This window comes from Nerophis lumbriciformis, linkage group LG32 (assembly GCF_033978685.3).
Source record: "Nerophis lumbriciformis linkage group LG32, RoL_Nlum_v2.1, whole genome shotgun sequence".
Classification (NCBI taxonomy): Eukaryota; Metazoa; Chordata; class Actinopteri; order Syngnathiformes; family Syngnathidae; genus Nerophis; species Nerophis lumbriciformis.
The window spans coordinates 27,924,191-27,952,068 of record NC_084579.2 but is presented as its reverse complement, the minus strand read 5'-3'; the positions used below and the strand labels follow the sequence as shown (position 1 = coordinate 27,952,068).

Genomic DNA, 27,878 nt, shown 5'->3' with positions numbered 1-27,878 from the left:
TTTAGCGCAGTTAGATGCGGCTTATAACACGGGGCGGCTTATAGGTGGACAGAATTTTGAAATATGCCGTTCATTGAAGGCGCGGCTTATAACCCAGGGCGGCTTATGGTGCGGAAAATACGGTAATTAAATCAACATAAAAAACACAAGATACACTTACAATTAGTGCACCAACCCAAAAAACCTCCCTCCCCTCATTCACACTCATTCACAAAAGGGTTGTTTCTTTCTGTTATTAATATTCTGGTTCCTACATTATATATCAATATATATCAATACAGTCTGCAAGGGATACAGTCCGTAAGCACACATGATTGTGCGTGCTGCTGGTCCACTAATAGTACTAACCTTTAACAGTTAATTCTACTATTTTTCATTAATTACTGGTTTCTATGTAACTGTTTTTATATTGTTTTACTTTCTTTTTTATTCAAGAAAATGTTTTAAATTTATTTATCTTATCTTATTTATTTTATTTTTTTTTTTAAAAAGTACCTTATCTTCACCATACCTGGTTGTCCAAATTAGGCTTAATAATGTGTTAATTCCACGACTGTATATATCGGTTGATATCGGTAATTAAAGAGTTGGACAATATCGGAATATCGGATATCGGCAAAAAGCCATTATCGGACATCCCTAGTAGTAACACATCTGCCTCAGCAGCTGGATCGTATTTGAGTTTGTAATGCACAACACAATGCGATAGGACACCAATCTATACTGACTGAAAATCATGAACAATCATATTACAGTATCTGTAAAGTACTAGCCCACATGTAATGTTTTGTTTGCAGACAGCTAATTCGACAGTGTATGCTGTTGCAATAACAGGCATGATGTGCTGCATGTATCATGATTAGGGCTGTCAAAGTTAACACGATAATAACGTGTTAACTATCATTTTCTTTTACGGTGATACTTTTTTTAACACGTGATTAACCTGCGTACGCCTTGACTCCTTTTTGACCCTCAGCCTGTTCCATAGTGTGGTGATATGTAATTGCGTTTAAAATACTGTGCAGCCACAAGCAGGGCAAATAGTGAAAAGGAAAGTGGGACATTATAGAAGCCTCAGGTCCAAAACCATGATAAGTCGTTCTAAGGACAAGACAAGAAAATATAATCTTCAATCGCCGTGAGTCGACATTGTTGGAACGAATGGTGCTGTTGAGATTTACACGCTTGTAGAGAGGAGAGCTTCACATCCGTGTTCACATTACAATTAGCTACATTTATAACATAAGATGTAGATTGTTACTTAAACTGCTTTAGTACGATGGAATAAAAGCTCAGCAGAAAAAAAAGACAGTGGAGAGGAAGTCTAAAGTGAATTTAATCGGAGACTTTTGTCTAAATACGTAGTGTTTTCTCACACCGGCTTCAAAATATTAGCGCTGTGCTTCACATAGGGTCTAACCAACAAAACAATCAAAAATCGTCAATCATGCTTTTGTCAAAAATGATTTGTAATGTTATTCTATGATTTCTACCTAAAAAAATGCTTTTCTGCAGATTAAAATAAAGCATACTTGCCAACCCTCCCGGATTTTCCGGGAGACTCCCGAAATTCAGCGCCTCTCCCGAAAACCTCCCGGGACAAATTTTCTCCCGAAAATCTCCCGAAATTCAGGCGGAGCTGGAGGCCACGCCCCCTCCAGCTCCATGCGGACCTGACCTGTTTTCACGTCCGCTTTCCCACAATATAAACAGCGTGCCTACCCAATCACGTTATAACTGTAGAATGATCGAGGGCGAGTTCTTGGTTTCTTATGTGGGTTTATTGTTAGGCAGTTTCATTAACGTCCTCCCAGCACGGTAACAACACACAACAACAGCAGTCACATTTTCGTCTACCGTAAAGCAGTTCGTCAGCAATGTTGTGACACTCTTAAACAGGACAATACTGCCATCTACTGTACATGCATATGTGACAATAACATCTACAGCTTTTAGAGAGTGCAGTGCACAACTGCGCACACAACAAGGAGACAAAGCAGAATGCATCATCAGAGAGGGTGTTCAGCATGGTTAGAAAAATAGTGACAGAGAATAGAACAAGGATGGACAATTCAACCCTTAACTCAACAATGAGTAGATGAGTGTTATGTGTGTGTATATGTGTAAATAAATGAACACTGAAATTCAAGTATTTCTCTTATTCATATATATATATATATATATATATATATATATATATATATATATATATATATATATATATATATATATATACACATATATATATATATATATATATATATATATGAAATACAAAAAAAAAAAAAAAAAAAAAAATATATATATATAGCTAGAATTCACTGAAAGTCAAGTATTTTATATATATATATATATATATATATATATATATATATATATATATATATATATATATATATATATGAAATACTTGACTTGGTGAATTCTAGCTGTAAATATACTCCTCCCCTCTTAACACCCCCCCCCTCCGACCTCCCGAAAATCGGAGGTCTCAAGGTTGGCAAGTATGAAATAAAGTGTATTGCAGTGATCCTCAACAGGCGGACCGCGGTCCATGTCCGGACCCAGCGACGTGTCCGTCCGGACCCAGCACGAATTATAGTAAAAAAAAAAAAAAAAAAAAAAAAAAAAAAAAAAATTATTATTATTTTTTTTTTTATTATTATAATTATCCATCCATCCATCAATCTTCTTCCACTTATCCGAGGTCGGGTCGCCGGGGCAGCAGCTTAAGCAGGGAAGCCCAGACTTCCCTATCCCCAGCCAAGTGGCTGGGGATAGGTCCAGCTCCTCCCGGGGGATCCCGAGGCGTTCCCAGGCCAGCCGGGAGACATAGTCTTCCCAGCGTGTCCTGGGTCTTCCCCGTGGCCTCCTACCGGTCGGACGTGCCCGAAACACCTTCCTAGGGAGGCGTTTGGGTGGCATCCTGACCAGATGCCCGAACCACCTCATGTGGCTCCTCTCGATGTGGAGGAGCGCAGCTTTACTTTGAGCTCCCCTCGAATGACAGAGCTTCTCACCCTATCTCTAAGGGAGAGCCCCGCCACTCGGCGGAGGAAACTCATTTCGGCCGCTTGTACCCGTGATCTTGTCCTTTCGGTCATGACCCAAAGCTCAGACCATAGGTGAGGATGGGAATGTAGATCGACCGGTAAATCGAGAGCTTTGCCTTCCGGCTCAGCTCCTTCTTCACCACAACGGATCGATACAGCGTCCGCATTACTGATGACGCCGCACAGATCCGCCTGTCGATCTCACGATCCACTCTTCCCCCACTCGTGAACAAGACTCCGAGGTACTTGAACTCCTCCACTTGGGGCAAGATCTCCTCCCCAACCCGGAGATGGCACTCCACCCTTTTCCGGGAGAGAACCATGGACTCGGACTTGGAGGTGCTGATTCCCATCCCAGTCGCGTCACACTCGGCTGCGAACCGATCCAGTGAGAGCTGAAGATCTTGGCCGGAGGAAGCCATCAGGACCACATCATCTGCAAATAGCAGAGACCTAATCCTGCAGCCACCAAACCAGATCCCCTCAACACCCTGACTGCGCCTAGAAATTCTGTCCATAAAGGTTATGAACAGAATCGGTGACAAAGGGCAGGCTTGGCGGAGTCCAACCCTCACTGGAAACGTGTCCGACTTACTGCCGGCAATGCGGACCAAGCTCTGACACTGATTATACAGGGAGCGAACTGCCACAATAAGTCCGTTACCCCATACTCTCTGAGCACTCCCCACAGGACTTCCCGGGGTACACGGTCGAATGCCTTCTCCAAGTCCACAAAGCACATGTAGACTGGTTGGGCAAACTCCCATGCACCCTCAAGGACCCTGCCGAGAGTATAGAGCTGGTCCACAGTTCCACGACCAGGACGAAAACCACACTGTTCCTCCTGAATCCGAGGTTCGACTATCCGGCGTAGCCTCCTCTCCAGTACACCTGAATAGACCTTACCGGGAAGGCTGAGGAGTGTGATCCCACGATAGTTGGAACACACCCTCCGGTTCCCCTTCTTAAAGAGAGGAACCACCACCCCGGTCTGCCAATCCAGAGGTACCGCCCCCGATGTCCACGCGATGTTGCAGAGTCTTGTCAACCAAGACAGCCCCACAACATCCAGAGCCTTAAGGAACTCCGGGTGGATCTCATCCACCCCCGGGGCCTTGCCACAGAGGAGCTTTTTAACTACCTCGGCAACCTCAGCCCCAGAAATAGGAGAGCCCACCACAGATTATAATTATTATAATTATAATTATTATAAAAAAATATAATAATTGTATTCATCTGTGAGTTATCGCTAGCGCAAGTCAACGTTCTTCGTTGTTTTTAATCAAATATCTCCACGTTTCGTTTACACTTCTCGTGTCTCACTCACTCCGTCACTCTCTCTCTCTCTCTCTCTCTCTCTCAGAGAGAGAGACGGAGTGAGAGCGAGAGAACGCCACTCTGATTGGCTAATTCCGGGGTATGGGTTGTCATCTCTATCACAACGACGCGCTGATAGGCTGTTACCACCTGGGTCATACACATGTGCAGTGCACAGTGCATGGAACCTTTCGCTGCAGGCACACAGTTGTCTCGTATCGCTACTTCGCTAACTGTTCACTCGTCAGTCTCTGAATGTGAATCAAATCACAATGGCATGCTCCAAGTTGGCTCAGGCTGGTAAAAGAAAGGTGGACAGGGAAAACCGACGTTTCAAGGAAGAATGGACAGAGCAATATGTTTCATCCTACCTACTGCAAGTACCAGATCAATGTGTCTAATATGCAAAAGTACTGTTGCTCTGGTGAAAAGTGAAAATCTGAAACGTCACTATCTGAAAGAGCACCGCAAATTTGAAGAGACATTTCCTCATGATTCAGAGCTAAGAAAAAAAAGAGAAATCACGAGGCTGAAAAAGTCATATGAAACATCAAGCAAGATTTTTGTTAAATCTATGACACAACAACAAATAGCAACAGAGCAGTAACGTGCGGTGAGGTTGATGGCTGGTGAGGCACTGACTTCATCACAGTCAGATTTACAAACATATGAACCCTAAAGAGTATCTTATTCACCATTTGATTGGCAGCAGTTAACGGGTTATGTTTAAAAGCTCATACCAGCATTCTTCCCTGCTTGGCACTCAGCATCAAGGCTTGGAATTGGGGGTTAAATCACCAAAAATGATTCTCGGGCGCAGCGCCACTGCTGCCCACTGCTCCCCTCACCTCCCAAGGGGTGATCAAGGGATGGGTCAAATGCAGAGGACAAATTTTTTCAAAGTTCTTATTTATTTTTGTTTCAAAGAAAATATTTCATGTATTTTATTGGATATTTATTTTATTTTTGTTAATTTTAAGAAAATGTTAAACTACCTACCTCCTGCTACTATATAAGCTTGACCGATAATAAACGGACCCAGCCTGTTTCAAAAAAAAACATTTGTGGACCTTCAAGATTTGTCCTTGAGGACCCCTGGTGTATTGTAATAGCGGCGGCAATATGAAGGCGGTAGACTGTCTTTGAACAAGTCAGCCTTTTATTTATGTTCACAAATAGCAATGTCAAACTCAATAAGCAGAAGAACGCGACACACACACGACGGCTTCATCCTCGAACAATTTCTTATTCTCGTCTTCTTTTTCGCTACACTACTGCCCTCTGCAGCCCACATTGGGTAATTGCAGTTTGCTGCACAGTATTACCATCCATCCAACCATCCATTTTCTACCCCTTGTCCCTTTCGGGATCGCGGGGGGTGCTGGAGCTTATCTCAGCTATTACCATCGTTACAGTAATCAATTACCATCGTTACAGTAATCTTTTATAACCTGTTTGACAATTACATTTATTAATAAAAACAGAAGGTTAAATTTAATACATTTACCAACATGTGATGTAAAGAATATCAGAAGCATTTAATTAAATATGACATTTTACATTACCAAACATCTTTGACATTCAAAGCATGATCATAACTTGTGTTAATAATGTGCGAAACTAGTATTTAAACATAGTGCTACTGATTGTAATGCAAGTGCTTCTACAGGAGGAATACAAATTTTGTATTTCTACAAAATACAATATCTGGCAAGACACCAACACACTGCAGGATTTATTTTTTTTTTAATTCTCTTTAAAAGGGTGTTTATGTCTTGTTTTGTTGAGCCGTTTAAAAAGTATGTTTAAAAATATTTAATTAAAGCAAACTAATTGTCCTTTGTGGTATTAAAACTTGAAAATCATCTGTCTAGGGAACACCTACTAAATATGAAAAATTATTTTGATGTGCGATTAATCGTGATTAATTTTGAGTTAAATATGGACAAACTGCGATTAATTGCGATTAAATATTTTAATCGTTGGACAGCTCGGTGTGTGATGTCTGTAGGAGTGTTTTCTTGCATATTTGTCTGTACTTTCGTGATGTAATCAAGCTAGTGTTGTTAGCATTAGTGAATATGATAAACATTTACAAGTGTCTGTGTTAGTTTTATTAACTTACAATGGCATTTTTTTTGTATTGTTTGCATTTTGTAAATTCACCAACATTTCACCATGGAGTAACTGAGTCTGTTTAGCTGATTGGAGACCTAGCCTCTGCAGTTAGTGGGTCCATGATGATGACTTTTGTTTTGTTTGATCAACCGTTTTACTGCCGTGTTACATGGACTGCCTGGAAACAAAGTATGTATTTAAATATTTACAAAATATGTTGTACTGGTATATATCTGTGGCTTATAATGTGGTGCGTCTATCCATCCATTTACTACTGCTTGTCTCTCTCGGGGTCGCGGGGGTGCTGGAGCCTATCCCAGCTGCACTCGGGCGGAAGGCGGGTTACACCCTGGACAAGTTGCCACCTCATCACAGGGCCAACGCAGCTAGACAGACAACATTCACACTCACATTCACATGTTGAAATGTAAAGTATTTTCCGATTTAAATGGCATGACTGTGCATCTCATACAGTAGGTTACTCAGATACTTAAAGCCCCACTTAAAGGGGAAATACACTTTTTTTGGAATTGTGCATATTTTTCACAATCATTATGAAAGACATGATCAATGTTTTTTTTTTTTAATGCATTGTAATTATTGAATAAATTAAATCAAAAGTCCGCTTAAAATGAAGCCTATGGGAGCCATTACATTCTGCTCACAGAGCCCATGAAAAAAAACATCCAAACACCTTCATTAGGTTTGTATACACATGTTGTAAGTATATATGTAATGTAGTAACGGGCACATTTACAATAACATTTATTATATACGTATTTTGATCATTTTAAGCATACCTGGCGTGGCTGCAGAGAAACAATTTGACTAGTGACTGGAGCAAGCTTGCGTGATGGTCGTAGAAGCTCGTACAGCTCATATAATGCCAAACAGTGCCATTGAGCATAATCGGTGCATCATTCTAATCCATAACAAGTTCCTGAAGAATGTGATGATACCTGTGGGCGCTGTTGTTGGTCGTCTATGTATTGTTGATGTTGTCACCACCATGCCATCAGTCCGAGCCTGAAGCATTTGACATCAACCAGATTGATTTTAGAGAATCACCCATCCCTAAAGCATGGAGGACAGGGCTACGTCAAAGGTTAGAGGAAAGAGCAGCTGTCTTTTCTCTTGATGAATTTGATGTTGGTTTAGCAAAGAGAATCGAGCACAGTATTCGCATGTCAGACCAAAGACCATTCCGTGAACGTTCCGGATGCATTGCTCCTGCAATCATCGATGACGTGCGTCGCTACATTCAAAAGTTGCTTGCGGCAGGTATCATCAAGGAGTCTGGAAGCCCCTACGCATCTCTATTTGTCATTGTGAGGAAAAAAGAATGGTGACGTTAGGATGTGCGTCGACTATCGCACGCTCAATAGCCGTACCATTCCTGACCAGTATACCACGCCACACATCAATGAAGTATTGGACTGTCTCTCTGGTAGCAAGTAGTTTTCCGTCCTCGATTTGAGAAATGGCTACTACCAGATAGGAGGAGGAGGAGAAGGAGAAGGACAAAGAAAACACAGCCTTCCTTTGTCCCCTAGGCTTCTATCAATTTGAGATAATGCTCCAAGGCATCACTGGAGTCCCGGCAACTTTTCAATGCTTGGTGGAGAAAGCGGTTGTTGACATAAACCTCCTTCAAGTCCTCATGTATCTGGATGATCTATTTGTGTTTGGGTGAACACTGGAGGACCATAAGGAAAGGTTGCTTAAAGTGCTTGATTGGCTTCAGGAAGTGGGACTGAAGATCTCGCTTGACAAATGTCAGTTCTGGCAGACACAAGTCAATAATGTTGGCCACATCGTCTCTGCGGATGGCTTTGCAGCTGAACCAGAGAAAATAGAGACTGTCACCAACTGGCCCAGACATCACAACCTGAAAGTTCTCTGATCCTTCCTCAGCTTTTGTGGGTACTATCGTCGATTTACCCAGAACTACTCGTCGATTGTCCGCACACTCAGATTTCACCAGAGGTCATGCTCCCACACAGAAAGGGAAAAGCCCCAACAAGGCAAAAAAGAGCCCCTGCCTGGATGAGAAAGAGCCCTTTGGTTGCAGATGGGATGAGTCCTGCACAGAGGCATTTGAAAAGATCAAACTTTGCCTTACAAATGCTCCAGTATTGGCTTTCGCGGATTCAAACGAGCCTTGCGTTTTGCATGTGGACGCAAGTCTTAGTGGACTCGGAACAGTTCTCTATCAGGACTAAAAGGACTGAGACTTTTGGCGTTCGCAAGCCGTAAATCCATACAGAAAGAAACTACCCTATCCAGCAGTTGGAATTTCTGTCTCTCAAATGGTCAATAGTGGAAAAGTTCCATGATTATTTATATGGAGTGCGGCTTACAGTCCGCACTGACATTATTACGCTAACGTCCTTACCACGGCAAAACTCAATGCAACAGGACATTGATGGCTGTCTGACCTGTCAGTGTATGATTTGGACGTTATCTATAGACCTAGAAGAAGCAATATTGATGTGAATTTGCTGTCAAGGCTGGAGCCCGGAGAAGACCCTGAGTGGCAGAATATCTCATATTCTGATGTTAAGTCAATCTGCCAGCGTGTCGGTGCTCTTGAGTACCACAAAGAATCTCCCAAGTATGTGGAACAATTGGGCGTGCATCCTGAATGCATCCTTGAAGTGTATGCCTACCCAACACGTATGTAGCTGAACATGTTAAATCAAATGTCCAGACCGGAGCTAATAGCAGCCCTAAGTCAAGATGCTGTGTTAAAAGTCACAATGCAAGCAAATAAATCTGGTAAATGGCCTGAAGAGATCAGGTCCAATCCCGAGATGCTGGACATGAAAAGAGACAGTGCAAAACTTGTGATGAAAGATGGACTTCTCCGTTGTGTCAGTACCAGTCAAACTGGAAGGCAAACAAATCAACTACTGCCTACTGAGTTTGGAACAATTGTCCTCAAATCTCTACATGATGACCTTAGCCAGTTTCTTTTGGCCGAAAATGGCCTCAGACGTGGAGCAGTACATTTAACAACGGTGGAGAGTGCGTGCTACGGAAAACTCCAGGCCAATGAGCTTCCCCCCTGCGCCAGATTGTCAGCAAAAGACCGATGGACCTGGTATGCATCGATTTCTTCTGCATGGACTTCTTCTGAGGACATCAGACGTTTAGAATGAGGAGTGTGTAACCAGCGACAACTATAATTACACAAGTTTATGTAAATTTACAGTTCATGAACTAAAAAACAGTTAAACAGCATAAATAAGTTTTATATGTTATAAATAGCTAAAATCATACTACAATTATGGATTAATGTAAGTATCTGTAAACTACAGCCGATCTACTTTATTTCCTTTTATTTTGAAGGGTAAACAGGAAGTGTGTACGCCACTAAGCTTTGCATTATTGTACGCTCTGTGTGTAGGGCAGCACGGTGAAACAGAGGTTAGTGCTTGTGCCTCGCAATATAAAGGTCCTGGGTTCAATCCCCGAGCTTGGGGTCTTTTTGTGTGGAGTTTGCATGTTCTTCCAGTGACTGCGTGGGTTCACTTGGGGTACTCCGGCTTCCTCCCACCTCTAAAGACATGCTCCTGAGGAAAGGTTGATTGGCAACACAAAATTAGCCCTAGTGTGTGAATGTGAGTGTGAATGTTGTCTATCTGTGTTGGCCCTGCGATGAGGTGGCGACTTGTCCAGGGTGTATCTCGCCTTCCGCCCGAGTGCAGCTGGGATAGGCTACAGCACCCCCGTCGTGGTGGGTAGAGCAGCCGTGCCAGGAATATGAGGGTTGCAGTTTCGCTCTTGCCATCCAAATCACTGCCGTTGTGTCCTTAGGCAGGACACTTCACCCTTGCCCCCAGTGCCGCTCACACTGGTAAATAAATGATGGGTGGTGGTCAGAGGAGCCGTAGGCGCAAAGTGGCAGCCACGCTTCCTTCAGTCTACCCCAGGGCAGCTGTGGCTACAAATGTAGCTTATCACCACCAGGTGTGAATGTGGAGTGAATGAAGGATGGGTTCTTGCTTCTCCGTGAAGCGCTTTGAGTGTCTAGAAAACCGCTATATAAATCTAATCCATTATTATTATTATTATTAAAGCAGTAGTGTTTTGCCTGAAGGAAAACCACATTTCCCATGAGAACCAGCGCATAGGATTTGTCAGTCAGTATATGACTGATACTTTCCACAGTCGGAACCCAGATATTTTACTCAAACTTAATATTTGCGATCATCGCATTGTTTTTTCTTTATACAGTACATTTGAGTTTGCTGTATGGCTGGTCCTGTCAGTGTGGAACTGCAAACTATCAAGCTGGTGGCTATTTATTGCTATCACGCAAATTTTTCGATAGCCAACATTAGCATTGTCATTTTGATTTGAGCATCAGTTTGAAATCCCTCCTCGTCTTTGAGCTCACGCCAGCAAGTGAAAGGCGGGCCAATGTTAATCCTTGACTATCCTTTTACCCGGATCGCCTCCCTTTTTCCTTTTTTGTCTCCACAGACAAAACTTTTTGTTTCTTTGGTTGTTTTGCAGCTTCTGCCATGATAGCAGTAACTGCATGTAGGCGTTTGCATCGACTTCCGTCTTTAGTGCATACTTGCCAACCCTCCCGAATTTTCCGGGAGACTCCCGAAATTCAGCGCCTCTCCCGAAAACCTCCCGGGACAAATATTCTCCCGAAAATCTCCCGATTTTCAGCCGGAGCTGGAAGCCACGCCCCCTCCAGCTCCATGCGGACCTGAGTGAGGACAGCCTTTTTTCATGACAGGAGGACAACAGGGTGACAAGAAGTAAATCATCCAGACTAGAGATACATTGTATTATTTTGTTTATCTTACCTAAAAATAAATATATTGATTAATTAAAAAAAAAAAAAAACTAAATACATTTTTACCATATTTTGCTAAAAACATCAAAATGAATTGTATTTTTATTTGTATTTTTTCCTGACTCCTTATTACATCCAGCCATAGAATTATACATTAAAATAAACATTCATCCATCCATCCATTTTCTACCGCTTATTCCCTTTGGGGTCGCGGGGGGCACTGGAGCCTATCTCAGCTACAATCGGGCGGAAGGCGGCGTACACCCTGGACAAGTCGCCAACTCATCGCAGGGCCAACACAGATAGACAGACAACATTCACACTCAACATATTTGAAATAATTGATTTTAAATTATCATAATAATTCATTTAAAATGACCATATTTAATTATTAAAATAATTGCTTGTTTATCAACAACTTTAGCATTTTATTCATTACATTTTGAAACTCTCAGAAGCCAAGTTATGTTATATTCCTTAATATTTATTTATGCAAGTTTGAAGTATCAATTATCTAAACACAGTTTTGTTTGCATATTTTCAGGATGTAGATATCTATATGTGTATATATATTAGGGGTGTCCCGATCCAGGTTTTTGCACTTCCGATCCGATACCGATATTGTTTTTGCATTTCCGATCCGATACTGATACTGACCGATACCGATACTGACCGATACTGGCCTATCCGAGCATGTATTAAAGTTTAAAGTTATTTAGCCTCCTTAGTTGTCAGAATCATGTTGAAAAGGGTTTTAGTACTCTTGATAACAACTAGCCAGCTGAATTAGGGGAGTTTGAATAATACACAATGGTTGGTAACAAGAAACTGACCTGTTTATTCAAGGATAAACACAAAATAGACAAAATTATACATGACAAACAGAAATTGCATCATTGAACTAGGGCTGGGCGATATGGCCTTTTTTTAATATTGCGATATTTTAAGGCCATATTGCAATACACAATATATATCTCGATATTTTGCCTTAGCCTTGAATGAACACTTGATGCATATAATCACAGCAGTATGATGATTCTGCGTGTTTTGATTGATTGATTGAGACTTTTATTAGTAGGTTGCACAGTGAAGTACATATTCCGTACAATTGACCACTAAATGGTAACACCCCAATAGGTTTTTCAACTTGTTTAAGTCGGGGTCCACTTAAATTGATTCATGATACAGATATATACTATCAGATATATACTATCATCATAATACAGTCATCACACAAGATAATCACATTGAATTATTTACATTATTTATAATCCAGGGTGTGGAGGGGGGCGCCGGATGTTTTTTTATTTGATTTTGTGCGTGGCATAGATTTGCCGTGCGCAGAGGACGCTTGAGCAGGCGCGCACCTTAGCGGCTGCGCTAGCATCACAGCTAACGTTAGCCATGCCGCTACCTCGCTCTCTGCTGGGAGAGGACGTATACGTATGTGACGTATGACGTGACAGTATGTGACGTATGACGTGACAGTATGTGACGTGTGTAAGAAGGTGCGCTCGCTGTCTGTGAGAGGGAGACACAGGAAAGAGTGAGAAGAGCCTGTCGTGTAATGCCAGCAGCTAAAAGCAACTGCGTGAGATTCCACAGACCTGAGGATGTGTTGAAGGTGTGCTGGAAAATGCGGAACGGAAATTACGGAGCAGCAGAAAAGTGGAATGTATTATTTAAATAGGTGCGTTGGAAAACACGGACCGGAGTTTTTTTTTTAAACTGGATCTGGATCGGCATTTTCCCATGCCTTGCCGATACGCAATTTTTGGAAAATATCGGCAGCCGATCCGATCCAAATATCGGATCGGGACATCCCTAATATATATATATATATATATATATATATATATATATATATATATATATATATATATATATATATATATATATATATATATATGTATGTATGTATGTATATATATATATATATATATATATATATATATATATATGAAATACTTGACTTGGTGAATTCTAGCTGTCAATATACTCCTCCCCTCTTAACCATGCCCCCAACCACGCCCCCCCTTCCGAAATCGGAGGTCTCAAGGTTGGCAAGTATGCTTTAGTGGCGCTAATGCACCATTAAGATGGATGCCAACCGCCGTAAAACACAAAGAAGAAGAACACTTTCGTCTTTATAATGCATGCGGAAATGGTGAATGACGTTTGCCGTAAAGCAAGTCAGCACATTCGTAGTTTTTTGTGTGGCAGGGTTCCTGCTACCCTCCTCAAAGTTGCTAAGTGCCAGTGAGAGTGATACCGACCCCCTCAGGCCATGACAGAGGTGTCATTCAACTGGTTGTAAGTCGATGTATCCCAAATGTTATGAAAATATATAATGAAGGTTGAAAAGTTATCTAGTGCTGCTTCAACAATAAAATCAGTCTTTTAGCTATGCGCTTACTTTTGAACAAGCCTTGATTAAGAATGATGATCTCGGACTGTTTAGGTCTTACCTCTTTTTTCCCTTCATAATGGGGACCCTCCAGCCCCTGATTTGACTGAGTTCAGGGTCGGCCATGTCGATGAACAACGGGAGGCGTGGCATCCATACACTCATCTCCAGCTGTGCACTCAGGAAGCTGTAAGTGAAGTTCAGCATCACGCTGCGCTTTCCTCTCGTCTCTTTTCCGTTCACATACACATAGTCACATCTCTCCGACACCTTGAAAGGAGCAAAGTTGGGAGAACGGGGGAAAAAATATGAATAAGAAGAAAATGATTAAGTCAGAGTGTTTCACAAAGTGAAGTGTAAAGACCAGTGCTGCTTTTTATTACCGTCTCAGTATTGTGTGTAGTTACTATTTTTATATCGAACCTTTTGTTATTTATTCTTGCTTAGAAGTTCAGACCACGTTCAAGAACACATAGGAAATAGTAAGCTACTAAAGTGCAAGTAATAACTAGACACATACTCTATTAGCAGTGCACAGCTGTCTGGCTGTTGCTAATATCCACTCAATGTGTGTTGCCTTTACAATATAAAGCAGGAGTGTCCAGGATTTGGTCTACTGAAAATGTGACCAAATCTGCTGGGTCAAAAGAATACATACAGCAATGTTAATATTTGCTTACATTGGGGCGGTATAGCTCGGTTGGTAGAGTGGCCGTGCCAGCAACTTAATGGTTCCAGGTTCGATTCCAGCTTCCGCCATCCTAGTCACTGCCGTTGTGTCCTTGGGCAAGACACTATACCCACCTGCTTCCAGTGCCACCCACACTGGTTTAAATGTAACTTAAGATATTGGGTTTCACTATGTAAAGCGCTATATAAATATAATTCACTTCACTTCACTACATGTCCCTTGGTAAGTTTCACTGCAATAAGGCACTTTTGGTAGCCATCCACAAGCTGTGTGTTTGGGGTCATTGTCCTGTTGGAACACCCAACTGCGCCCAAGACCCAACCCGTCAAAAGTGGTAAAGGAATGGCTAAATCAGGATAGAATTAAGGTTTTAGAATGGCCTTCCCTAAGTCCTGACTTAAACGTGTGGACAATGCTGACGAAACAAGTCCATGTCAGAAAACCAACAAATTTAGATGAATTGCACAAATTTTGTCAAGAGGAGTGGTCAACAATTCAACCAGAAGCTTGTGGATGGCAATCAAAAGCGTCTTATTGCAGTGAAACTTGCCAAGGGACATGTAACCAAATATTAACATTGCTGTATGTATACTTTTGACCCAGCAGATTTAGTCACATTTTCAGTAGACCCATGATAAATTCATAAAAGAACCAAACTTCATGAATGTTTTTTGTGACCAACAAGTATGTGCTCCAATCACTCTATCACAAAAATATAAGAGTTGTAGAAATTATTGGAAACGCAAGACAGCCATGACATTATGTTCTTTACAAGTGTATGTTGTGTATATTTCCATACATCGTAAGTGTTTTCTGGATGACAATTGCAATTGTGAGACCCACAAGCTAAAAACCTCTGTTATCACTACACTGTGACTACCGTACACTAACCTTCAACCTCATTTAAAGAAGTAAGAAGTGCCTGATTAACTTTTATGTTTTGACTTGGGACGCGGAGCCCAGCGAGACACGTAGCCTGTTTGAGAGCAATATACAGAAAGATTTACCCAAACTACATTAAATCATAGAGACAGTTCCTCCAGTTCATGACATGGTGGAGACACTGAATTCCAATAACAGTATATAGAAGATTTGTAATGATAAGTTAGCGATGTAGCATTGTAGCTTAAACGGACTACATGTAGATGAGATAAACAGGACAATGCTATATTCTTGCATGGATGTACAGTACATACTCGTTTTTAAAGTAGGCAGAACAACACAAGTAGACTATATACTGTATATACTGTAGGTGGGTTGCATATGACGTCATATCTATTTTTCTTCTTCACGGCTTTATTCACACGATGGTCAAGTCGCTTAAGCATAGCATTAAAGGCCTACTGAAATGCGATTTTCTTATTTAAACGGGGATAGCAGGTCCATTCTATGTGTCATACTTGATCATTTCGCGATATTGCCATATTTTTGCTGAAAGGATTTAGTAGAGAACATCGACGATAAAGTTCGCAACTTTTGGTCGCTGATAAAAAAGCCTTGCCTGTACCGGAAGTAGCAGACGATATGCGCGTGACGTCACAGGTTGTGGAGCTCCTCACATCTGCACATTGTTTACAATCATGGCCACCAGCAGCGAGAGCGATTCGGACCGAGAAAGCGACGATTTCCCCATTAATTTGAGCGAGGATGAAAGATTTGTGGATGAGGGAAGTGAGAGTGAAGGACTAGCGGGCAGTGGGAGCGATTCAGATAGGAAGATGCTGTGAGAGGCGGGTGGGACCTGATATTCAGCTGGGAATGACTAAAATAGTAAATAAACACTAGACATATTTATACTCTATTAGCCACAACACAACCAGGCTCATATTTAATATGCCACAAATGAATACCGCATAACAAACACCTCCCCCCTCCCGTCCATATAACCCGCCAATACAACTCAAACATCTGCACAACACACTCAATCCCACAGCCCAAAGTACCGTTCACCTCCCCAAAGTTCATACAGCACATATATTTCCCCAAAGTCCCCAAAGTTACGTACGTGAGACTTTTTGAGACTTTTATTAGTAGGTTGCACAGTGAAGTACATATTCCGTACAATTGACATCTAAATGGTAACACCCGAATAAGTTTTTCAACTTGTTTAAGTCGGGGTCCACTTAAATTGATTCATGATACAGATATATACTATCATATATACTATCATCATAATACAGTCATCACACAAGATAATCATCAGGGTGTATACATTGAATTATTTACGTGACATGCACATAGCGGCACGCACGTACGGGCAAGAGCTCAAATGTTTGGAAGCGTACTCACGATACCGTGTCTGCGTATCCAACTCAAAGTCCTCCTGGTAAGAGTCTCTGTTGTCCCAGTTCTCCACAGGCCAATGGTAAAGATTGACTGTCATCTTTCGGGAATGTAAACAATGAAACACCGGTCGTGTTTTGTGTTGCTAAAGTCGGCCGCAATACACCGCTTCCCACCTACAGCTTTCTTCTTTGCTGTCTCCATTGTTCATTGAACAAATTGCAAAAGATTCACCAACACAGATGTCCAGAATACTGTGGAAATTTGCGATGAAACAGACGACTTAATAGCTGGCCATCATGCTGTCTCAAAATGTCCTCCACAATCCGCGACGTCACGCGCTGACGTCATCATACTGAGACGTTTTCAGCAGGATATTTCACGCAAAATTTAAAATGGCACTTTAGTAAGCTAACCCGGCCGTATTGGCATGTGTTGCAATGTTAATATTTCATCATTGATATATAAACTATCAGACTGCGTGGTCGGTAGTAGTGGGTTTCAGTAGGCCTTTAAAACAAGTGAGAGTGAGTGTAGAGTTTGAGCAGAAAATGCTGTATTGCTGTTCTGTTCTTGGGTGTTCCAATCGTTCAAATAGAGGGATAAGTAAGAGCTTTCCAAGAGTCCCGAAAGAAGTGGTTCATAAAGGACATAAAGTCAGGGAAAAAAACCGAAGGGCACCAAAGGAAATGGCTCTTAAAAATATCACTTTCATCATCGTGTGGAATACAATCGTCTGCAGCGATCGCTTTGTAAAATGTTTGTTTGAATATTTGGTTTGTTTGAGAAACTTTCTGTAACTAACCCTAACCCTCTACTATATTAGTAGTGTTTGAGAGCAGAACTAAACGTAAAGAAAGAACAATAGGTCGCATTGTGTTCATTTGTGGCTGCTATGCCTAAATAAAACTAAGAAGACCTGCTTGAACAAATAAATGAACGTCATGTTGAGTGTTAGTAATAAATATTTTTAATAGTTTGTCCAATCCACCATATTTTTTAATTGATTTTCATAACAGAATGTAAAAGCTTAGTTGTTGTGCAGGAAAGCCAAGTGCTTTATTCGACACGGATGACCAAATTACAACGTGTTTGGTGCTATTCGTTACCATCAAGAAAATATCCTTAAAGGCCTACTGAAATGCGATTTTCTTATTTAAACGGGGATAGCAGGTCCATTCTATGTGTCATACTTGATCATTTCGCGATATTGCCATATTTTTGCTGAAAGGATTTAGTAGAGAACATCGACGATAAAGTTCGCAACTTTTGGTCGCTGATAAAAAAAGCATTGCCTGTACCAAAAGTAGCAGACGATATGCGCGTGACGTCACAGGTTGTGGAGCTCCTCACATCCGCACATTGTTTACAATCATGGCCACCAGCAGCGAGAGCGATTCGGACCGAGAAAGCGACAATTTCCCCATTAATTTGAGCGAGGATGAAAGATTTGTGGATGAGGAAAGTGAGAGTGAAGGACTAGAGGGCAGTGGGAGCGATTCAGATAGGGAAGATGCTGTGAGAGGCGGGTGGGACCTGATATTCAGCTGGGAATGACTAAAAATGTAAATAAACACAAAACATATATATATATACTCTATTAGCCACAACACAACCAGGCTTATATTTAATATGCCACAAATTAATCCCGTATAACAAACACCTCGGAGTATGTTAAGGTAATGTGCGGAGTTCCCCAGGGTTTGGTTCTTGGCCCTGCACTCTTAAACATCTATATCATGGGTGTCAAATTTGTCCCGCCGTGTAATTTCACTTGGCCCTTGAGGCGATATCAAATTAACACTGGAGCTGACCCGCCGATTATATACAGCGGCGCGGTAACACCTCATTCACCGCTAATTCTCATACTTGCCAATTCTCATACTTGCCAACCCCCTCGGGAGACTCCCAATTTCACTGCCTCTCCCAATAATAGTCACGCCCGCTTTTCATCCAGTCCAACGAGTGCTGGCCCAGTCACATAATATGTGCGGCTTCTGCACACACACACACAAGTGAATGCAATGCATACTTAATCAACAGCGACACAGGTTACACTGAGGGTCCAACTTTTACACTGTTAGAAATATATGCCACACTGTGAAGCCACACCAAACAAGAATGACAAACACATTTCGGGAGAACATCCGCACCGTAACACAACATAAACACAACAGAACAAATACCCAGAATCCTTTGCAGCACTAACTCTTCCGGGACGCTACAAGGTGTGTTTGTGTGTGTGTGTGTGGGGGGGGGGGGGGGGGGGTGTATTTTGTAGCGTCCCGGAAGAGTTAGTGCTGCAAAGGGTTCTGGGTATTTGTTCTGTTGTGTTTATGTTGTGTTACGGTGCGGATGTTCTCCTGAAATGTGTTTGTCATTCTTGTTTGGTGTGGGTTCACACAGTGTGGCGTATATTTCTAACAGTGTAAAAGTTGTTTATACAGGCACCCTCAGTGTAACCTGTATCGCTGTTGATTAAGTATGCCTTGCATTCACGTGTTTGTGCATACAGACGCCGCACATATTTTGTGATCGGGCCGGCACGTTGTTAGAATGGATGAAAAGCAGACGTGACGACAGCTTGTAGTCGACGTTAAAGGCAGTGCCACCCCAAGACTGTGGTCCGGGCGGACTACGAGATAAAATGACTGATGAACACCTTCGTTCGATAATGAAGGTTGCCTCAGCTCAAAGCCTGAGCCCCGGCATTAATTAACTAGCATCCTAGAAAAGATGGCAGGTATCTTTGGGCACATCAGATTAGATCAGCGTGTTGCAAACTGAGCAGTTTAAAGTCCTGAATGGTTGGTTTATTCATTGTTATTTTATTTTCAAATGTATTAGCTTGTGGAAAAAGTTAATGTTGATATTTTCCTGAGAAGGCTGCAAATAGAAAAGAGGCATTCAATTTTTATTTAAATTGTATTTGATATGCCATTGATATTTTTTTAATTATTATTATTATTATTATTTGAAACTCGATTTTGCATGTCACTATAAAGTTATATAAGCCTTGCCTGTTCAATATTCAATGCAAAACTTGTTTGGGTCCCTATTAAAAAGGTAATTTGTTCAACCTTGGCCCGCGGCTTTGTTCAGTTTTAAATGTTGGCCCACTCTGTATTTGAGTTTGACACCCCTGATCTACATGCTGCCGCTAGGTGACATCATTCACAAATACGGTGTTAGCTTTCACTGTGGAGTATATTGTGAATAAATTGAGAACAGGAAGTGAACAAAGGTTTAGCAACTGCTATGTAAAGAAAAAGGGGTAAGATTGAATAAGCTCGGCTTCTTCTTACTCCTTTTCAAACATGTTGAATAGAGAAACTGGAAATTGTGATGCATCATGTTGTATGCATGCATGTTTGAAATAAACACAAACTCAACTCAACTGTTATGCTGATGACACCCAACTCTACATGCCCCTAAAGCTGACTAACAGGCCAGATTGTAGTCACCTGGAGGCGTGTCTAAATTAAATTAAACAATGGTTGTCTAGCAACTTTTTGCATCTTAAAACTAAGAAAAAGGAAATGCTGATTATTGGTCCTGCCAGACATCGGCACCTATTTAATAATACCACCTTAACATTTGACAACAACACAATTACACAAAGCGACTCTGTAAAGAATATCTGGGTATTATCTTCGAGCCAACTCTCTTGTTTGAGTCACACATTAAGAGGGTTACTAAAACGGCCTTCTTTCATCTTCGTAATTATTGCTAACATTTGTCCCATTTAGTCCACCACCATCGCTGAGATCATTATTCATGTGTTCGTTACGTCTCGTCTCGATTACTGTATTTTTGGGTTTTCCTGTCTAGTATTAAAAGATTACAGTTGGTACAAAATGTGGCTGTTAGACTTTTGACAAGAACAAGACAGTTTGATGATATTACGTCTATACTGGCTCACCTGCACTGGCCTCCTGTGCACTTAAGATGCGACTATAAGGTTTTACTACTTTTGTAGAAAATACTAAACGGTCGAGCTTCATCCTATCTTGCTGATTGTATTGTACAATATGTCTCGGCCAGAAATCTGCGTTTTAAGAACTTCGGCTTATTAGTGATTCCCAGAGCCCAAAAAAAGTCTGCAGGCTATAGAGCATTTTCTAATCGGGCTCCAGTACTCTGGAATGCCTTTCCGGTAACAGTTAGAGATGCTACCTCAGTAGAAGTATTTAAGTCCTATTTTAAAACTCATGTGTATACTCTAGCCTTTATATAGACCCATTTTTTAGACCAGTTGATCTGCTGTCTCTCTTTTTTGATTAATTTTAATTTTTTTTATTAAAATCAACATAAAAAACACAAGATACACTTACAATTTGTGCAAAAACCCAAAATCCCTCCCTCTCCCATTTACACTCATTCTCACTCATTCACACAAAAGGGTTGTTTCCTTCTGTTATTAATATTCTGGTTCCTACAATATATATCGATACAGTCTGCAAGGGAAACAGTCCATGAAGCACACATGATTGTGTGTTCTGCTGTCTCTCTTTTCTGCTCTGCCCCCCTCTCTTGCGTAGTGAGGTTATCAGGTGACCATGGATCAGCCTCCACGGATTAATCTCTAGCTGTTCCAAGTCGGGACCCAGGGTGGACCACTCCTATTTGCATCAGTTGGTGACGTCTCTGCGTTGCTGACTTGTCTCCATTCAAGATGATCTCTTGCTGGCCTCCCATTCGAATGGACTTTCACATGAGTTCGGGACCCGACGTAGATTACTCCATATGTATCAGTCGGTGACGTCTTGGCTCCCAGAGGTGTCTACATGCAAGAGGATCCCCATTCTGGCACCACTATGGACTGGACTCTCACATTATTAACTGTATCCACTCGGCATCCATTGCACCGGTCACCCAGGGGTGGGGGTCCCACATCTGCGGTCCCTACCAAGGTTTCTCATTGGGTTGAGTTTTTTTCTTGACCTGATCTGAGCCAAGGATGTCGTTGTAGCTTGTGTAGCCCTTTGAGACATTTGTGATTAAGGGCTATATAAGTAAACTTTGGGAAGACTAGGGAGAGGGAATTCTGGGCTTCTCTGCTTAGGCTGCTGGCAACGCGACCCGACCTCGGATAAGCGGAGGAAAATGGATGGATAAGTAAACTTTGATTGATTGATTGATTGATTAAACGTTGTGCAACATATGACAGTGGTACAACAGTATGTCGATTATTTTCAGGGCATTGAACCGATTTCATTGGTGAGCTACAGCATACTGTGGGTCAGCTATTTAGCTGTGTGTGTTTTTTATTTTTATTTTTTTGAAAAAACAACTGCGTGGGTTCCCTCCGGGTACTCCGGCTTCCTCCCACCTCCAAAGACATGCACCTGGGGATAGGTTGATTGGCAACACTAAATTGGCCCTAGTGTGTGAATGTGAGTGTGAATGTTGTCTGTCTATCTGTGTTGGCCCTGTGATGAGATGGTAACTTGTCCAGGGTGTACACCACCTTCCACCTGAATGCAGCTGAGATAGGCTTCAGCACCCCCCGCCACCCCAAAAGGGACACGCGGTAGGAAATGGATGGATGGAAGTAGGGCTGGGCGATACATCGAATATACTCGATATATCGCGGGTTTGTCTATGTGCGATATAGAAAATTACTATATCGTGATATCACCCAGTTGCTTTTAGCTGCGGACATTATACTGCATGCGTTTCCCACTCTTTCTTGTCTCTCCTCACAGAGACTTAAAACAAGCGCACCTTCTTACATACATCACGTGTGCAACGTCACACGCTCCCGCGGAGCAGACAGGTAGCGACATGGTAACGTTAGCTGTGATGCTAATGGTGCGGTGCAGGTGCTAATACGAGAGAGAGTAGGTGCGAATCTAGTAACAAATGAAGGAAGAATTAATTCCCAAGAAAAACAGCATCGTCTGGCGGTGGTTTGGCTTCAAGCGGGAAGATGTTGAAGAATTACGCAGCAAAAGCGTTGCTACAAAAAGTAGCACCATAGCTAATGTAGCATCATTTGAAAAGTCACCCGCTAGAGAATAAGGAGTGCTTGAAACTCCGCATGTCAACATCTCCGTTCGGTGCCACACCAACAAAATGCCGAAGCAACTATTTCCAGATCAACACCGTATGAAAAAAATTTGTCAACAACAGAAGGATAACGTCCGCAGGAACCTACCACATAGCGAAGGACATACACTATTTGATTTCCTATTATGTAGCAATTTTTTATTTGACAGTTATTGAAATATCTTGTGTGACATCGCGCACAAAAGTGCACTAATAGCTTGTTTTAAAATGTCTCTGACAATCTTGCACTTTCTGTTTTGGAAATGACATGAACGTTTGTGCCACTGCTTAATAACTGTTTAATAAATACAGTTTTGGTAAATTGACTTAGTTGTGATTTCCCTCTCTGCATGAAAGTTTAAAATAAGCATATATTAATGAAGTATGAACAAGAATGTTTTAAGGTAGACACATAGAATCATCATACTGCTGTGATTATATGCATCAAGTGTTCATTCAAGGCTAAGGCAAAATATCGAGATATACAGGTAAAAGCCAGTAAATTAGAATATTTTGAAAAACTTGATTTATTTCAGTAATTGCATTCAAAAGGTGTAACTTGTACATTATATTTATTCATTGCACACAGACTGATGCATTCAAATGTTTATTTCATTTAATTTTGATGATTTGAAGTGGCAACAAATGAAAATTCAAAATTCTGTGTGTCACAAAATTAGAATATCACTTAAGGCTAATACAAAAAAGGGATTTTTAGAAATGTTGGCCAACTGAAAAGTATGAAAATGAAAAATATGAGCATGTACAATACTCAATACTTGGTTGGAGCTCCTTTTGCCTCAATTACTGCGTTAATGCGGCGTGGCATGGAGTCGATGAGTTTCTGGCACTGCTCAGGTGTTATGAGAACCCAGGTTGCTCTGATAGTGGCCTTCAACTCTTCTGCGTTTTGGGTCTGGCATTCTGCATCTTCCTTTTCACAATACCCCACAGATTTTCTATGGGGCTAAGGTCAGGGGAGTTGGCGGGCCAATTTAGAACAGAAATACCATGGTCCGTAAACCAGGCACGGGTAGATTTTGCGCTGTGTGCAGGCGCCAAGTCCTGTTGGAACTTGAAATCTCCATCTCCATAGAGCAGGTCAGCAGCAGGAAGCATGAAGTGCTCTAAAACTTGCTGGTAGACGGCTGCGTTGACCCTGGATCTCAGGAAACAGAGTGGACCGACACCAGCAGATGACATGGCACCCCAAACCATCACTGATGGTGGAAACTTTACACTAGACTTCAGGCAACGTGGATCCTGTGCCTCTCCTGTCTTCCTCCAGACTCTGAGACCTCGATTTCCAAAGGAAATGCAAAATTTGCATGGTTGGGTGATGGTTTGGGGTGCCATGTCATCTGCTGGTGTCGGTCCACTCTGTTTCCTGAGATCCAGGGTCAACGCAGCCGTCTACCAGCAAGTTTTAGAGCACTTCCTGCTTCCTGCTGCTGACCTGCTCTATGGAGATGGAGATTTCAAGTTCCAACAGGACTTGGCGCCTGCACACAGCGCAAAATCTACCCGTGCCTGGTTTACGGACAATGGTATTTCTGTTCTAAATTGGCCCGCCAACTCCCCTGACCTTAGCCCCATAGAAAATCTGTGGGGTATTGTGAAAAGGAAGATGCAGAATGCCAGACCCAAAAACGCAGAAGAGTTGAAGGCCACTATCAGAGCAACCTGGGCTCTCATAACACCTGAGCAGTGCCAGAAACTCATCGACTCCATGCCACGCCGCATTAACGCAGTAATTGAGGCAAAATGATCTCCAACCAAGTATTGAGTATTGTACATGCTCATATTTTTCATTTTCATACTTTTCAGTTGGCCAACATTTCTAAAAATCCCTTTTTTGTATTAGCCTTAAGTAATATTCTAATTTTGTGACACACGGAATTTTGGATTTTCATTTGTTGCCACTTCAAATCATCAAAATTAAATGAAATAAACATTTGAATGCATCAGTCTGTGTGCAATGAATAAATATAATGTACAAGTTACACCTTTTGAATATAATTACTGAAATAAATCAAGTTTTTCAAAATATTCTAATTTACTGGCTTTTACCTGTATATCGTGTATCGTGACATTGCCTAAAAATTTTGAGATATTAATAAAAGGCCATATCGCCCAGCCCTAGATGGAAGTTACATTCTTTAGCACTGAAGCATATTTAGCAGTAGGCAGTGTATTTATTGTTTGATAGCATAGCTTTCATATGTATACTGTATACTCTTCTTATTTATACTGCATTTTATTTAGCTTTTGTTTTATATGTTTTGTTCGAGTTACAGACTTAGGAAAATAACAACCCTACACTGGTTCAAATTGTCAAAAAGTTCAAAACTGTAAGCAGCTGAAATACGCAGTAATCAACAAATTAACTGCAAAATGTTCACTAAATTGATCTCTTGAACTCCTGAAATCAAAACCCTTCGGCACAATTCAAATTTATTGAGATGCCGTATGTTTTGGTCTGTGCAGGCATGAACAGTGACATGTCGCAATGACTGTAATCTAGTATTTGTGTAACGTGTTAGTATTCTCATGAACCTATTACAGGCTTGATATTGTGTACACTATTCGTCTGGTTGGGTTTATTTTTTTTTTCTGTGAGCGTGCGTGTGTGTGTATTATTGTGAGAAATATGACTACAGTCCAGCACAGCAGATGGAGCTGAAAAAAATCCAGGACTGTTTCTTCCCACTTGAAGAGAAAGCATATGTACAAGTTCAATTGGGGACTGTTCGGATGAATTTAAACAACGATCAAATAACAAAATGTTATCAGATCTACCTCCAACATGGAGACATACAGTACAACAATCTGAAGGCTCTGTGGTTCTCTTCACAACACTGCAATCTCCTCATCAGACATTCTTTCCTCAGCCAAATCCGGAGAGTCAAATACTGTTCGACAATCTGGCCATGAAAGGTATTTGTTAGTTAATTTCGAACAGTGCCAACATCACAGCGGTTGGCACATTTGGACAGCAATCACAAATGTTTAGAACAAACGAGTGTTGACAAGACTGTCATCTGTCTGTGCTTCTTTGCATAAAACTTGGCATATTTACTCGGAAGACGTCAGAGCCGCCAACATCACTGAAGAACAAAACAGTTCAGTGTCTTCCTCCTCCTCACTCGTTCACACGCTACTGCTGGAAGCTTAAGATTCCAACAGGATGATTACAGTGCTAAAATCTAAATGACTGTGACATTTTGGACATTAGGAAAATTTAAAAACTGCCACCAAATGTTACACTATATTCATGAGAATCAAAGTATTTCTTGGACATCTTTTGAAATGCAGAAAACAATGGCTTACTTGAATACTTGTTGTCACATTTAACGAGTTAACTCATGTGAATAATTAAAAATAAATATTGCATTAATCATGTATACAGTGCATCCGGAAAGTATTCAGCGCTTCACTTTTTCCACATTGTATGTTACAGCCCTATTCCAAGACGTAATAGATTAATTTTTGTCCACAACATTATGCACAAAATACCTCATGATGACATTGTGAAAACTTTTCTTTGAAAAAAATTACCAAATGTATTAAAAATGAAAAACTAAAAAAGCGCATGTACTTAAAGGCCTAATGAAACCCACTACTACCGACCACACAGTCAGATAGTTTATATATCAATGATGAAATCTTAACATTGCAACACATGCCAATACGGCCGGGTTAGCTTACTAAAGTGCAATTTTAAATTCCGCGCAAAATATCCTGCTGAAATGTCTCGGTATGATGACGCCGGCACGTGACGTCACGGATTGTAGAGGGCATTTTGGGACAGCATGGTGGCCAGCTATTAAGTCGTCTGTTTTCATTGCAAAATTCCACAGTATTCTGGACATCTGTGTTGGTGAATCTTTTGCAATTTGTTCAATGAACAATGGAGACAGCAAAGAAGAAAGCTGTAGGTGGGAAGCGGTGTATTGCGGCCGACTGCAGCAACACAAACACAGACGGTGTTTCATTGTTTACATTCCCGAAAGATGACAGTCAAGCTTTACCATTGGCCTGTGGAGAACTGGGACAACAGAGACTCTTACCAGGAGGGCTTTGAGTTGGATGCGCAGACGCGGTACCGTGAGTACGCATGCAGCTGCGGCTTCCAAACATTCGATCGCTTGCCCGTACGTGCGTGCCGCTATGTGCATGTCACGTACGTAACTTTGGGGACATATATGTGCTGTATGAACTTTGGGGAGGTGAACGGTACTTTGGGCTGTGGGATTGAGTGTGTTGTGCAGGTGTTTGAGTTGTATTGGCGGGTTATATGGATGGGAGGGGGGAGGTGTTTGTTATGCAGGATTAATTTGTGGCATATTAAATATAAGCCTGGTTGTGTTGTGGCTAATAGAGTATATATATGTCTTGTGTTTATTTACTGTTTTAGTCATTCCCAGCTGAATATCAGGTCCCACCCGCCTCTCACTTCATCTTCCCTATCTGAATCGCTCCCACTGCCCTCTAGTCCTTCACTCTCACTTTCCTCATCCACAAATCTTTCATCCTCGCTCAAATTAATGAGGAAATCGTCGCTTTCTCGGTCCGAATCGCTCTCACTGCTGGTGGCCATGATTGTAAACAATGTGCAGATGTGAGGAGCTCCACAACCTGTGACGTCACGCGCATATCGTCTGCTACTTCCGGTACAGGCAAGGCTTTTTTATCAGCGACCATAAGTTGCGAACTTTATCGTCGATGTTCTGTACTAAATCCTTTCAGCAAAAATATGGCAATATCGCGAAATGATCAAGTATGACACATAGAATGGACCTGCTATCCCCGTTTAAAAAAGAAAATCACATTTCAGTAGGCCTTTAAGTATTCACAGCCTTTGCTCAATACTTTGTTGATGCACCTTTGGCAGCAATTACAGCCTCAAATATTTTTGAATACGACGCCACAAGCTTGGCACAGCTATCTTTGGGCAGTTTTAGCACCTCTCAAGCTCCATCAAGTTGGATTAGAAGTGTTGGTTTTCATCCAGAATGTCTCTGTATATTGCTGCATTTATCTTTCCCTCTATCCCGACTAGTTTCCCAGTTCCTGCCCCTGAAAACCATCCTCACAGCATGATGCTGCCACCACCATGCTTCACTGTAGGGATGGTATTGG

General features: G+C 41.5%; 1 protein-coding gene across 1 annotated transcript in view; it reads right to left on the bottom strand.

The window, feature by feature from the left end:
- Positions 1 to 27,878, bottom strand: part of LOC133574692 (transmembrane protein 132C) — a 685,936-nt gene that overhangs the window by 29,449 nt on the left and 628,609 nt on the right. Inside the window, exon 7 of the mRNA XM_061926910.1 lies at positions 13,773 to 13,981. Coding sequence (XP_061782894.1) covers positions 13,773 to 13,981 — 209 coding nt within the window. The remainder of the gene's footprint in view (positions 1 to 13,772; positions 13,982 to 27,878) is intronic.